This window comes from Dermacentor andersoni, chromosome 10, assembly GCF_023375885.2.
Source record: "Dermacentor andersoni chromosome 10, qqDerAnde1_hic_scaffold, whole genome shotgun sequence".
Taxonomy (NCBI): Eukaryota; Metazoa; Arthropoda; class Arachnida; order Ixodida; family Ixodidae; genus Dermacentor; species Dermacentor andersoni.
The window spans coordinates 61,306,277-61,321,131 of record NC_092823.1 but is presented as its reverse complement, the minus strand read 5'-3'; the positions used below and the strand labels follow the sequence as shown (position 1 = coordinate 61,321,131).

At 42.8% G+C, this 14,855-nt stretch overlaps 1 protein-coding gene across 2 annotated transcripts in view; it reads right to left on the bottom strand.

The window, feature by feature from the left end:
- Positions 1-1,023: 1,023 nt before the first annotated feature.
- LOC126543839 (uncharacterized) overlaps positions 1,024-14,855 on the bottom strand; it is a 405,430-nt gene continuing 391,598 nt past the window's right edge. The window contains exon 9 of one of the 2 annotated variants that reach the window (XM_072284882.1): positions 1,024-1,346. In XM_072284882.1, the coding sequence (XP_072140983.1) occupies positions 1,340-1,346 (7 nt within the window). In that variant the 3' untranslated portion in view covers positions 1,024-1,339. The remainder of the gene's footprint in view (positions 1,347-14,855) is intronic. The other variant, XM_072284881.1, reaches the window with a different exon arrangement.

Sequence of the window (14,855 nt, the reverse complement as noted above, 5' to 3'; positions counted from 1 at the left end):
TTTTTACCAATTGAAATGAACTCACTCTCAGCATTGAACATAAAATATTAGGAATTATCTTGGAATCAAAACTAACGTTTGTACCCTATATCAGATATCTCATGACAAAATGCATGCAAGCAATGAACCTCTTAAAACTTCTGTCGCACACCACGTGGGGCACTAACAAAAAGTGCCCATTGGACCTGTACAAAAGGCTTAAACATACACGTCTATAGAGTATGGCACCACGGTGTGCCCCTCTGCCGCACTCTACGCGTTGAAGATGCTGGATCCGATTGAACATGTAGGTATCCACCTGGCCGCAGGTGAGTTGAAGACAAGTCCTGTGCAAAGGCGCTACATGGAATCGAAAGAGTGCTCACTTGCAAAGGTCATGCACTAGCCTTACATGACATATAAATGACATGACATGGACCACACTGTTTCGTAATCGACCCACAGTAAACGAGCCCTTTTCAGTCCGTGTGAGCAGGTTCAGTGATGAAATGGGCGTCCCACTTTTAGAACCTCGCCTAAAGGCCCCAACAAAGCTTATACTGCCATGGCAATGGCAGCTTAATAAATGTGACACGTCGTTTGTTCATGTTAAAAAGCGTGCTCCAAAGGAACACACCCGAATGCACTTTCTGGAACTCCACCTAAAGTACTCAAGCCCGGAAGTTCATACTAGCGTCGCAAAGTCCCATGCTGGCGTCTCCCTTGCAGCGGTTGGTCCATCATTCTCAGAATCTGATGTTTTGCACCCGGAGGCAAGTATCTCTTCCGCTGAGACATACGCAGCAATGGCGGCTGTTAAATGTATTCAAAAAACCAACGAACCTAGTTCCATCATATTCACTGATTCCTTGAGCGTAGTATGGTCCTTAATGTCATTCCGTAGAAACAAAAATCCTGTATTCAACGAGATTTACTCACTTCTGTGCTTTGCATACGTGTCAAACCAGATTGTTGTGATCTGCTGGATACCCGGCCACAGAGGCATCAAGGGGAACATGTTGGCAGACCAGATGGCTACATCTGTCACAGCTAAGGCAAGCAACACTTTCATACCTTTTACTGTGACCGACTTGAAGCCTATTTTTCCGCACGGAAATGTGGACGTACTGTCAACGAATTTGGGACACTGCAACGCCGAATAAGGTTAATTTAATTAAGCCTCAGTTAATAATTAGAGACCACCACCGAAAATACGACGAACTAAAGTAATTCTTGGTTGACTTTGGATAGGCCATGCCTATGGGACCCGCTCTTACTTTCTGTCGGGAGGTGAATTTCCCGTCCGCGCTAAATGTGGAGAGACGCCGACCATCCTACATGTCCTGGTAGAGTGCCTGAATCAGAACCTGAAACAAAAAAAAACATGTTCCTCTAGCTTACCGACAGAATATTCCTCTTCATCCAGCGATGTTCTTTCATGTGGACTCATTTTTCAGCAGCAAATCACTTTTAATATAGTTAAATGTTGTTCATTCACTATAAGTTCTACGCCCGATGAATTCGTAGCATGACCTCTCAACAGATGATACTGCTGGGATAGTAGGATTTCTATGGCACATGCCTCCAAACTTTTCCATCCAAGGTTTCGAATGAGGCAGCAGTGCGAAAGGCACGTACATACCCTACTAGTTTTTTAAAACATATATTTTACGTTCACAGAGCACTTCAAAGCCATTGTCATAATTTTAATATACTTGTTTTACGCACTGCATAGGGACTATACATTTAGGCCCATATACAGCATTATTCCATCAACAACCTTCCACTTCATTGTCCCATTCATTACTCATACTCATTTGCATGGCGCTCTTTGGCCAGACCTAGCCCTGTGCCATTAAGCATCACATATCATCAGATTGATCAAGCATTTATTATCGCTACAACAAGGTGCTACACAGAGGAAAGTACGCAGAAGTTTCCGAGGTTACGCAGCCATATGAGTAATACAGCAAGAAAAGCTTTCTAGCGAACGTGTAATAAAGACCGAAAGTATTATTCGGAACAAATACAGCATCAACAATTACAGAGTCTGGCGCCGAAATAGTAATGAAGCACGCGGATTTAACGCCGTGCAAGAATTAAAAATATAAATAAAAGCATTTCTAGCTTTCGCCTAAATACGTGAATATAAGCATTAGTTTTTTCCATTGTGGGGTCCGTGTTTTTTATAACGAGGTTGATAACGAATACAATGGAATTTTTTAATAACTTGTGTGTATTTGAGGCAGTAGAAGGTTATTAAGGACAAAATAATGTAGCTGTAGTGGGGATAGATGACCTGAAAGCCGGAAAAAAAATTTTTATATTGAGTGTGCGAAGAAAATCCATAACAAAATAAAACACAAACTGTTCATATATATATATATATATATATATATATATATATATATATATATATATATATGCTATAAAGAAATAATGAGCGCGGGTATCGTGGGGTCCTCGCAGACGAGTGTCTAGGCGAGGTGTACACACTTTGCCGCTAATAACGTGAGCTTCATAAGACTAAGCAGCAAGAATGTGTTAATTAACTTTTTAATTAATGCCCCGGGGGCAGTTGTCTAAACGGCAAAATTTTGGAGGCAGTCATATTTCACACTACACACCCAACCACTTTTTACCAACCTTGAAAGTTTTGCTTAATTCGATATAGTCTTCGTTGAATTCCAAAGGTCAATCGAGGCAATATCGTGACCGAGCGCGTCAGACGGCCACGCCCGGCAAATAATTGTGGGGCCAAGTTTAAACGACAGCACGTCGCAGCAAATCATGACTCGGCGCTCAGCCACACGTGCTTGACGTGCAAAGCTTTCTGGAGCAGTAGCTGCGCTGATTGGCCGAGATGGCCTGTTTTAAACTTCCTCATGGTTGTCGTCACGGGGCATTTCCGTCAGGCATCACAGCGTGGCCGTCATTCCTACCCTGCAGGCACATTCGGTTTCAATATTGCTTAGACTGAACGCTGAAATTTGAAGATAAATATCTCTTATTAAGTGCGACCTTTAACACTGAAAAAAATGAGAGTGCAATAAAATGTAACTCCCTTCCATTTCGCCGTATTAGCAACTCCCCCTAAGGCTCTAGAAAAGTTAATTAATGAATGTTTGGTAATTAATGTGTGAAGTTCGCGTTATTAGCGGCAAAGCATACACAGGTCACCTAGGAACGCTTCTGCAAAGGAGCCAACTTCGCTGCCACTTATGGCCGTTCTATGAAAATTCTGTATGTTCTGGAAATATATCAGAGATGGCCTGAATGTTTGTTTACTTGAACGAAACGGGCATGGGAAAGTGAAAGTAGCGTAGCGGAATAAAGCGCACTGCTTGCTTTCGCGCTTTTTCCAAAGGCACAGCGTGAAGTGAATGTCATTCCCCAATATATATTTCATTAATTTCGGCGGCTACTTATGAATGTGTAATACCGTGCAATAGGAGTGTTCATGCTAAACCTAGTTACACATCTGAGCAGCAAGCGTATTCTTTGAGATCTGTTCGCAAATAAAAGTGATAAGTGGACGGAATTTAATAGGGATGCTACCTGTACCGGCCAGAAAAGATATACAATGACACAAATTAAGGATTTTCGAGTTACATAAAAGCAGTAAATGGTTTCATGTTCTTTGTTCTCTTTTTGTTTTGTGGTGGTGGTGGAGGGGGGGGGGGGTTGATTAACAAAACATGAACATCGTTTCGGATGCAATATTGAAATTTTATTAGACTTACACCACTGCACTAGAAAGTCTGTCAGTTGACAATTAGAAATTAGAGCGCAGTATCTGATTGGTGCGAAAGGATAGTGGTATCATCAGTGTAAATTGAACAACAAGAATATTTAGGGCCAAGTGGTAAGTCTGTATATACATCAAGAATAGTAAGGGGCCTAATATCAAACATTGGGTATCACTTCGATTTATAGGAACAGGATAACGTGTTACATTAGTTAAAAATCGGGTAAACGTGTCAATTTTTTTTCACCTACACTTGTCTTCGTCGAAATTGTACTTCATAGTTCTGATATTCCAAAGTTCTACGAAAAGGAAGAAGTATGATTTCATTACCGACCACAATTTTATTGTAACCATTTCGAAGTTCATCCTCGCTAGCGTATCAAGATTAATGAATGCGCGCCGTCTTACATAACGGGTGAGTGCAATAGGACGACGTTATATTTAAGAAGCTTTAAGGAAAATTAACTTTGCCTCTACCAGGACGTGCTCTAGGGGTGATTTGCTACAAAGCATAATTTAAACCAAGGTGCTTGCAGCAAGGGAGAAACTAGAGGCTTCTCATACCACAAACAAGTTGTTCAGACGATCGAATATTATTACACAGCTTTCCGTTCAGGTCAAGTGGAAATTCCACGTATTGAACATCCTCAGGAACTACAAGTACACCGTAAAAGACGAGACAAAATATACTGATTTTGGCACACATAGAAAGAAGAAAAAACTTCACACATTACATTGAGCATTGCACCTGTTTGTCGCTTCTCTTCTACGCAGTGTCGCCCCCCCCCTCCCCCCATTATACACCGTGCTTTGATTTCTCGACACCAGCACAAACGCTGGGGCGACACAAGCGAGGCGCAGGTGGGGCGCTTCTCCGCTCGGCCTCCACGCGTACGTGTGAAGCGCCGTCGTCGCATCAACGGGCGTGCCCCCTTCTCATTAGCGCAGTGGTGCGTCTCAGATACCTGCACTACGGAGAATAGCGTAACAGGTTTTGGAGGTGATATATAGACGCCCGCTATATCAATCTCTGCGGTGCTTAACGAGGTGCCCGAAGCACGTTAATGTATTGTTCCCTGTCTCTTTTTACCGCCAATTAATGGGGGCAAGCACCCAGCAGCTTCTTGTGCTTATCGCAGCCTTCGTCGCTTCTTGTGCAAAAGTAATGCTCCGATAAACAGACTTGACTCGGTGTATGTGCTGGATGCATTACGCTGTTTACGGCTTAGGTTGCAAGCACCTGATCGTGTTACATAGTAAAAAAAAATCTGTGTGAAGCTTGCCTTGGCCTCACCGTACAGCTCAAGTGGCGGTCGATGATAAAGGGTACGTAGGTGGCAAAACTATGAGTAAGAGAAACCCCGTGAAGTACTTGCAAGTGAACTTTACTTTTATGTAAAGCGGAATAAGTGTTATCCGGATAAATTCCGGGCTATAGCAAGTCGCCTCGGTCGGAGTTTTATGCGAGGAACATCGGCGTTTATATTTGGGCTCGCGAACTTTCAGTGCTGTTGCAGTGCGTGATAACCAGACCACCTTTACGTATTTGTTCGTGTGAATGCTAAAATGATCACAACAACAGTTGTTGTGATTTAGCATTCACACAAACAGTTGCATATACTGTGGCGAGGTAAGCATACGTCGCTTTGAGAAGACAAGTCCACTTGTCGAAACGTTGGCTCCTGCTTTCACCTTGTTCTCGTTTTGTTCAACAACAATGGTATTTCAAGACCACAGCAATGTGAAGAGGCTCCTTAGCGACGTTTCCCATAGTCCAAAATTACGTCAGTCGACGACAGTTAATGCACCTTAATTTGCTAATTTCCTGACACCGTTCAATCTCGACAGCAATTTCCTTCCATTGGCACGCAATCAGTCATTGTAGTTGATTCAGTGAAATACAATACGGAGGTGAATACAAAGTCAAGATGATAGTTTTCGCTCGAAGTCAAAGCCGAAATCAAAGTTCTTGTTAAGATTTCCCTGAAGAACATCCCAAAGTAATATGGCATCTCTGCAGCCTATAAAACTTTGATTGTTTCAGGTACGCCACAGAAGCGACAATCAGAGGACGTCACAGAAAGGTCTCCTCAATGTAGTCAAGTCCTGACAGGAATGGTTTCAGAAGAAGAAATACCCTTTTTTTGTAGATGGAGGCAGAGTCATTTTACTCACACGAGCTACTACATCCTGTCCTGGCAGGCCGAGGTATTTTTCGTGGTAATGCGGTGGCGTGAAAAAAACCTTCATAGAGATTTAAAACTGGACCACAGACGAACATTTAGTCTCTCGTACCGACACCAACTATAACTTTCAGATGGTCTCCACTCCTTGACTGCGACGATGATTTCAATACTGTGGTATGTACACACAACGGGGAATCGTCCAAGAAGCGGGTGGTACGCACAGTGCCAACTACGACTAGCGGTTTGCGATGATCGTCGAGCGTTGATGATTATAATTCAAATGGTATGACGCATACACGCAACGAGGGATTTGCCAAGAAGCGTCACCGCGTGTTGACTATGACGATAACGTGCGCACTATGGCACACACCCACACAATGGGAACGGCCTTGCCGCGGGCCCTTCTTTTGGTTTTGATGAAGGTTTCCGCACAGTGGGACACATCCAAGGAATGGGCGTTACAGTAGCTCAGACCCATAGCGGGCGATGGGCTAAGAAGTGGCCCGTGCATGTAAAATAAGGAATGAAAAAAGGAAAAAAAAAATAGAAGCCAGTATAAGATTTGCCACATTCCGCGGTATGCGTGAACGAAGGCACGCGCTCGCGACTTGTTCGTTTGTGCCAAACAATGCAGGTACGAAACGGGCAAATTTATAGCACTTCGTTCACCGCTTCGCGAACGCTTCGCTTCTCAAAGATTGAAAGAGTGCGTTAGATCTGCATAAGTTGTTTTTTTTTTTTCCTTATCGGTGCATTTCGTGATGAGAAAGCAACCTACGGAATCTAGGAAAGAGCCGCTTGTAACCCGCCGAGTGCGGCTGTCGCCATCACGGTGTTTTATTCACTCACCATGCAAAAAAAAAAAAGTATACCTGCTAACTCGCAAAAGATTCGTTGCGGAAGTGCGTACGCGATAAGAAATTAAGCATTGCCGGTAGACGCATAACGAAAAATTCTAGATCTTCAAGTAAAGTGAAAATGAAAACGTTTTAGAAATATCGCCTCGGGACGGCATATTCAAAGATTATTTTAGTGTGTGTGCTTACAGTGACCATAGCATGTCTCGCGCCAAAATACTGCTCTTTCTTTTTTTCAATTCTAGGGCGCAAATCGACCACTGAAGCTACGATAGCTATATGTTTGTTTATATCTATTCAAACATTATCTGCGGCGTTGCTATAGGTACGTACAGATGTGCCTTATCCAGACACATAATAAACAACATGTTTAATCAGCTGAAAGACCGCCTCATACTGAAAGACCGCCTCAATAAATTTCAAATATCCTTGGAAAAATATTTCTTGCTCCATTTTCTTGCAGATATCTTGGAGTTTCTGATAAAATATTTTTCTTTTTCCCCTGAAGAGCAGCCTGCCGTGAATGAACACGCCCTTCTGACTGGTCGTGAAACAGCAGATTTATCACCCTTATATATTCCGTATATGCCTTGATTTTTTACGCGGAAGTCTTGGCATGCAGCCGCTGCAAGAAAACCCGTAAAGCCTGCTCATAATAAAAAAGCGGAAGTAAAAAAAAAATATGAAAAAGAAAACTGAAAGCTCCTCTGCGCAGGCTTTTTGGAATGCAGACAATGCGGGCTTCCCGGCGTAATGTAATGAACTTCACCAAGGGCGTGCCCAGGAACGCGGCACGGTTGCGTTCTTTATGTGTTACTTTGGCTTGTGTATTTCATTGCCATCGTGTTGTTCCGTGCAATTTGTTTCGGCTGTCTATTCAAGCAGCGTCATCATTCGATCTTTGGCCAAGTTATGGTGCTGTGAGCACTTGCAAGCCTGTATTGGCAATCTGCGCCAGCATGCCCAATATCAATACCAAAGAAAGTTACTTCTAATTACGTAAAAATTGTACTCTTTGAGCACCACTACGATAAAATGAATGACAGGACCGCAAAGCTATGAAGCTGAAGCCTACAACCACATCTACAAATCCACAAATTAGAATGGAGTGTAAAAATATTACTCAGCCAATAAATCTAAAGTCAAAAACGCCAACTGGCGAGAACAGGCAGCGGATGAACAGAGGATTGGAAATACTTGTGCACTGGAAGTTTTGTAAAGGGGTATCAACCAGCCCGATAGTAGTCATACGATGGAGAATGGTTAAGTAAGAGTACCTTTGTTTCCCCCCCTTCAACATGAAGAAAAGGCCCCCGGTGAAAAACAACTACACCGGAGCGTGAATGCGTCTAACACTGGCTGCCCAAGTCTTCGAAAATATATTTATAAAAAACGCAGTCTCGTCATCCTTGGTGTCTCAGCTTTATGTAGTTGCCGGTGTGACGTGACGTGTATTACGGGGAAAATGGACAAGACAATCAGTGCTGGTGCATTGGGTTTCTACAAGTGCACTCACTACTAGAAGAAAGCTATTTGACGCCTATTGTGGTGGATATTTAACAGGCTGACTTTTTTTCCCAACCAAACGCTAGCAAAAAAGGCCAAAAACAAGAAGGAGAGCAGGGAATGCGTCGCATCCAACCTATAGAGAGAGGTGAAACTCGAAGGTGGGCAAATAGGTCTCCTTGGCTGCGTATTAATATTGTTCAAAATTTTTCGAGCATGACAGTTGCACCAATGAGACGGAAATGCTATTCAGGAAACAACGTGTAGTGTATTCAGAAAGAAATAGAATGGGGAAAGAAATTGGGGCCAGCAAAGAAAGAGAGAGTTTGTTCTCGGCCCATACGACGCATAAATAGTTAAGAAATGAAGAGATAGGTTACATTAGAGTCGACAATGTAACGACAAATTTAGCAAATTATACCTCTCGCAGGGTCCTGACTCTTCAAGTTTTGCTGCTTCCAAGTAGCGCACGAGAGTTTATTGTTCATTTTGCCAGTTACTAAGAACACGTACTTCACGATGCCGATAGTTAAAAGCATGTTCTATATGCGTTGCCTTCGCCATCAGTGGCCCTGGTAACGTCGATGAGTTAGCATGCAACTGTTGTCTTTAGTTAACTTGTAGTGTCGCAGGTGTAATGCCAAAAATGTGGCTTTCGGCTACCACCCGGTGGCACGTTGTTAATTAGTTCATGTTATTTTTTTATTAACCTCGCCGTTTTTACGTCAGAGTTACCAAAATCACGCCTTTTTTATCGCTAGCTCTACTTGGCGTCGGTGTCTTTTTACTTTGTGTTTCCTTCCGTAAATTCAGACATGCGGCAGACGCAAGCGCAAGCAAAGAAAGTCTCACATTGAAAGGAAACAAAATACAGAAAACGAAAACGAGTCCTTGTTCTAGATGGTATGAAATAAGTGCATATTGAGTAAAAAGAAACAGTTATTCCTAGCTAATTGAAAAGCAGGAGACAAACTAACATGCGGCGTAAAGCAGGCTTGAGGCTCCAGTGACTAAAGATATAAGTATTCTTTGAATGATATTAGTACTGTGTTAACGATCGTTGAAAAAACATGTATGCATTTGTAAGTTTTCATTCATCGTCAGAGGAAGTATGATGACCATAATATTTAAATATGCCTGCTCTCTGTAAGACGAGGCGATATTTGCCAAGTTCGCTCAAAGGAGAGAGAGAGAGAGAGAAAGACAAAGGAAAGACAGGGAGATTAACCAGAGATTGCCTACGGTTGGCCACCCTGTACTGGGGGAGGGGCAAAGGGATGCGATAGGTGAGAGAGAGAAAATGATAAAGAAATGAAAATACCTAATGAAAAAACCTACACGTACACGTTCGCTGAAAAGTAAAAATAAAGGTTTGTTGACCAGTGGGCGATTGGCCGCAGCTAGGATAAAAAAACGTTGCAAGCGCTTCTCCGAGTAAGCAGACAAAACAAAATGCAGTGTCCTCTCTAGAGCAGTAAGATCTGAGCTTCAAGACTTAAAATCAGTGTCGGTTAAACACCAATATGAAGTAAAATGCAGAAAACGAGAAGCAGCTATTCTTTGTTTTAGATTACATGAAATGAGTACATTCAGAGTAAAAAAATTGTTTCATTCTTAACCATTACTGAAACAAGATATAAGCTAACATGCTGTCTTAGACAGGTTTTGAGCCGCAGTGACTCAACATACAAGTATTCTCCTATCAATGTGAAAACCATCTTCAGACACGCTGTCACAGCAATTATCAATATATGAGCTTCCTTTTTCATGCATCATGAAAATATTATGTCTCTAATATTCAAAGATGCCTGGTCTCTGCGAGATTAGAAGTTCTTTCCTTTGTCAAATTTTTCGAAAAAGGGAGTTTAACGCTACGAGGGCCTGAGACAACTTGGCCTTCACTAAATTAAGCAAAACGTTCCAAGACTTTCTCTGGGCAAATCAACAAAACAAAATGCGGTGTCCACAGCATAGCAGAATAAAGCGAGCTGCAAGACTTAAAGCCTTTGTCAGGGAAGCATCAAGGGTCTTTGCAGGAGAAAAGAAAAGGCAACGTGGGCGATCGAAAGCGCCCAGCGAAGCATCCACCGCAAACTCGTCTACTCAACATCCGCTCACATTTCCTCCTTTCCCTAAAGTTTCTTTGCCTTTGTTAGAACTCCTCGAAGCGTGCGTTGGTTCTGCTGTTCAAACACGCGTGCCACTTGATCCGCTGCGCCAGCAATTTATCTCCTCTCGACGTTGCTTAGATACTGCTCAACGCTGCACGAGTGGGTTGTACGAAAAAAAAAAAAAACAAAGTGGTGGTATTCCCTGCGGCTGCTCAAGTGGAAAAAAATTGGCAATGGGATGAGGTGCATATGACCGGAAAGCGTGTTTCTGCTTTGTCCACTGAAGCGCGTGGAAGAGAAATTCTCGCCGAAGAAGCTACTTACTAGAATATTGATAGAAATTGATGTTTCCGCCGTGTGTGCAAAGAAGCGCTTTTGGGAGGTACACGGAAAAGTTGGCTTTTTACAGTGCCTCCATGAGTAGCGTGCGCGTTGTTAAAGGTCGATCCTGCAAGAAATCGTGATGATGGGCCGCCGAAAAAAGCGCAAAGCTCTAAAGGTAAACTCTAAACATGATCAAAAATGTAAGGATTTCACTAGTGGATTTTACACTTGGGTGGAACTGACTTTCGTGCGTGGTACAAAATCCGATACAGGGACGACATGATACACCTCGAAGTTCTCTAATGAGAAACTTGCAATTTGCAAAAGCTCGTTATTGACGGGACCTAGACAAAGAAACAAGAAAGACAAACATGGTGCCGTCTTCGCTTCTGTGTCACACTTTTCATCCTTTAAGTACCGCCGACAACGCCCTATAGCATGCTAAAATGAATTACCAACTTCGCCAAGTTCACACCCTCTAGGAAACGTGTGTGTTTCTTTAAACATGTTCTATATTGTAGTTTCACAATTAGAAATTGCATTAATATTCGTCTTTTTTTGTGTGTGTGCTTCCGATTGTGTAATCTGTCGCAAGAACAGAGAGGTTGCCGTTCTGGTGCCCAATTTTGACAACCCGCGTGAATCTAAGCTGCGGCTTTCCGGCAACTTTGGCATTGAGGTGGAATTACCAACTCGTCTCGGATGATAGCAGGCGGTGGTCTGCAGAAGGCGTTGGTCTCGCAAAATATCCGTTGATGCAAGCTGATGCAAGATGACGATGAGTGGTGACCAGTGATGTTCGCTGGGGATAATGACACCACAGGGGAAACAACGTTGTTGTTAGCAGTAGAACTATTCAACCTTAAATTTCGGCGAAAGGTCCGGCATAAAAAAAAAAGCGCAGTATGCTGTCGAAACGGCAACCAGCGTAGCTAGCGTTCACCGTTTATTTCGTCTGGGGATGTCAGTCCATTTCACATTTCGAACGCTGACCGCCCCATTTGAAAACCGCCGCTGGAAGGAGGTGATCAGGCATATTCCGTGCCACTGCACTCTCCTCGGTTTCCCTAGAAAAGAACCCTCGGTAGCACTTGAAACGCCTTTCTCAACACCGGAATGCCTAAAAATGCGTTGCTCTGTATTTCGAGAAGTATGTGATTTGAGAGTTTGCTATATCTGTCTCTGAGCTGTCGAGTGTTGAGTGGTGTGCCTGTGCGCAGTTATTATTTCCTGCCCTCCGCTCTTTTAGTTTCGTAACCGCGCCTCTTTTTATCTCCTGTTTTTATTAACAAGGACGCCGTGTTTTTTGCTTCTGTCTTCGTTCCTTCGCGCTTCTGTTACAGCAATCCCGTTCCCATTTGCCAAACTTGCAGTTGTCCTTTGGTCCCGTTTAGGTCCTTTTAGCCCTTACGTGCTACAGCACAGGATTAGCCAGCCGGTCTGTCAAAGCGACTAACTTAGCTGTTTTCCCAGGGGCTCTATCTTTTGGTTCACTGCGCAAACCAATGTGACCCTCACTGCAGGACAGTTCAGCAATGCATTCTTTAGTCACTGCGAATCTCTATAAAAGGAAATCATCATTTAGGCACTCTTTCTACTTGAATATTCCTTAAGGAGACGGTATTATTACCCTTCCACGGATGTAAAATGGTTCCGCCGGAAGAAATATTTATTTTATGTGGTGTCGTACTACGAGGAGAAGATGGAAACATGGCACTTGTGCATGCGAATATTGATGTGAAACCACATGTGCACGAGAGGTAGTGAATAAATTTTCGTAAACATGGTCCTTCCGGATCATTAAGATATTGCCGGTTACTATATTACCGTCCGTAACGCCTCCTCTGTGACTGCCCTCACTACAATTTACAGAGATGATCGCTCGAAATCGCGATAGCGCGATTGGACCAAACACCTCTAACAGAGGAAGTTATTTTAGAATTCCGAAATCGCAAATCATCGCCGCGGAGGGCGACGAGAGCACTGTTGCCCTTTTTAAGGGCAACAGAATTGGACAAGCGGCTGTAGCCTGAAAGGATGTTTATAGTGCTACAAGTGCTACTGTGCTGTGAACTGACGGTATACTGTGGCAGTATTTGACTGTGATTGTATGTCTATGCTCCATTCTTTTGTTATCTCTGCTTTCACTTTAATTCTCCCCTCTCTCCCCAGCGTAGGGTAGCAAACCGGATCTACCCATCTGGTTAACCTCCCTACCATTTCCCTTTCTTGTGTCTCTCTCTGTCGGTGACGGTCGTTTTTCATCCAAACTGCACTCCATGCCAGCAGCTGTCATGTTTAATTTGTACATTCTACCATTCAATGACTTGCAGGCTAGAAAAACAAGCAATACGAACAATGATCTATAGTGTTTTCTATAGAAAACATTGTCTGGGTGAAACTACACATACACTAAAAGATGTCGTCGGTGAAAATTCACTAATGAAAATGAAGAATTGTGAAAGCTAGACATATGAGGGCTCTAAATGATCGTTGTGAGCCGACATAAATACATAGAAGAGCACAATAACCAACCAGGATAGCTGCAATCTGTCGTGTGAGGGATTCTGTGCGAGATCATAGAAACCTTTACCAGAAAATTCCGTAGTTACAGAAAATTTCCAGCACCGAAATTCTCCACAGTTTTTTATTACCAAAGGTGGTACGGATGAGGTTGGCTTATTTACAAGATGATTGAGGGGGCGTAGAGACAAGATTGCAGGCAGTCAGGGATTTCTTGTTCTTCGTTGGCTCCTCCGCGCAGCGTAACAGTACGAATCCCAGATGTTTATACAATTTCTTCAAGTTGGTCGCTTCGTCCTTTTGGTAAACCACCCTCAAGGGCTCGCTGCATCTTCTAAGACAACCCGCTAAACCTTACGCGACTTCTGCTCCATTCCGAAAGAAAACGCAAGGACATTGAAAGTTAAATTACCCATTTTATTTCGACAGGATGCATTTCCTCTCTAGATGGGCCTAATCAAGCAGCCAGATGTAAAGCGTCACATTTTTATGAAGTTACTCCTTTGCGGTGTGTTTGCGCCAGTATCTAAATAGCTTGTGGTTATCAGGTGCCGATGTCTGAGATACATAGCTGGAAATGTAGCCTTCAGCTCATTTCAAAAGTTACGTGACAACGTGTTCTCCTTTTGCAGAATTTGGTGTGTGTAATTTCAACGTAAGTTTCAGCGCCAGCTTAATAACGGCTAGAAGATGGCAAATCAGCGAAACAAATTTATGAACTTCCGTGGCTGGAAGCTTATCTGTACATTTCCAGAAAGGCTGTTTCGGCAAAAACAACAAATTACTGCTAAAATTTGCTAACGAGTTCTTAACGACGCCTTAATGCTTAAGCTTTCGCCCAATGGAAAATATGTAATGTGCTCTGTAAAATAAATGATATATATTCCTGCCGTCAAAATATGAAGTACATAAAAAGACAGATAGCTAAATAACCATAGTTATACCACACGCTAACGTGTTTTCGATAAGTTTCGCGCCCAACTCGACACTAGTTTATTGCCTGTTTATTCAAGCAGTGCAACAGCGCTTACCTTCATTAGTATCACTCGAGCGTTATTCCGAGCTCACATCTTATTACCTAAGCACCAAGCATTATTTTAAGTTCGCAAAATTAACTCGTGGGACTTTTATGTTTGTGTGTACGGCAGCTTGGAACGCGAAATGGTTCGGAATCCTATGTTGGCTGTTTTTATCTGTAGCCCGCGCTTACCTTAAGGTGTGAACGAAAGTTAAAAAAAAAGGGCAATTTCCCTCATTTAGAAGTTAGTCATCAGCTCCTGTACTGGCTGCTCTAGCAATTGCACCAGTTCGGAAATCGCACTTTTAGTCCTCGCTTTTATTTCCGCCAGTCCGTTTTGTTTAAGTTTAGCAAGAATATAAATATATAAAGTGGCACTGCCTAGAATAATGAGTTTTCAATGTCAAGAAGGTATGGCGCTTTACAAAGGAATATGATGCTTAAATACTATAATAGACCGAAAAAAATAATACGTTCAGTCGCACGGCTTGCGGAAAACGTAAGTTTTTAGCGAGTATAAGTGCAATCTGTTCGCAGCTGGGCCTGTCGCTAAAATACCAGCACACCGCGGTCACTGAGACCAAAATTTGTTATAAAAGACAT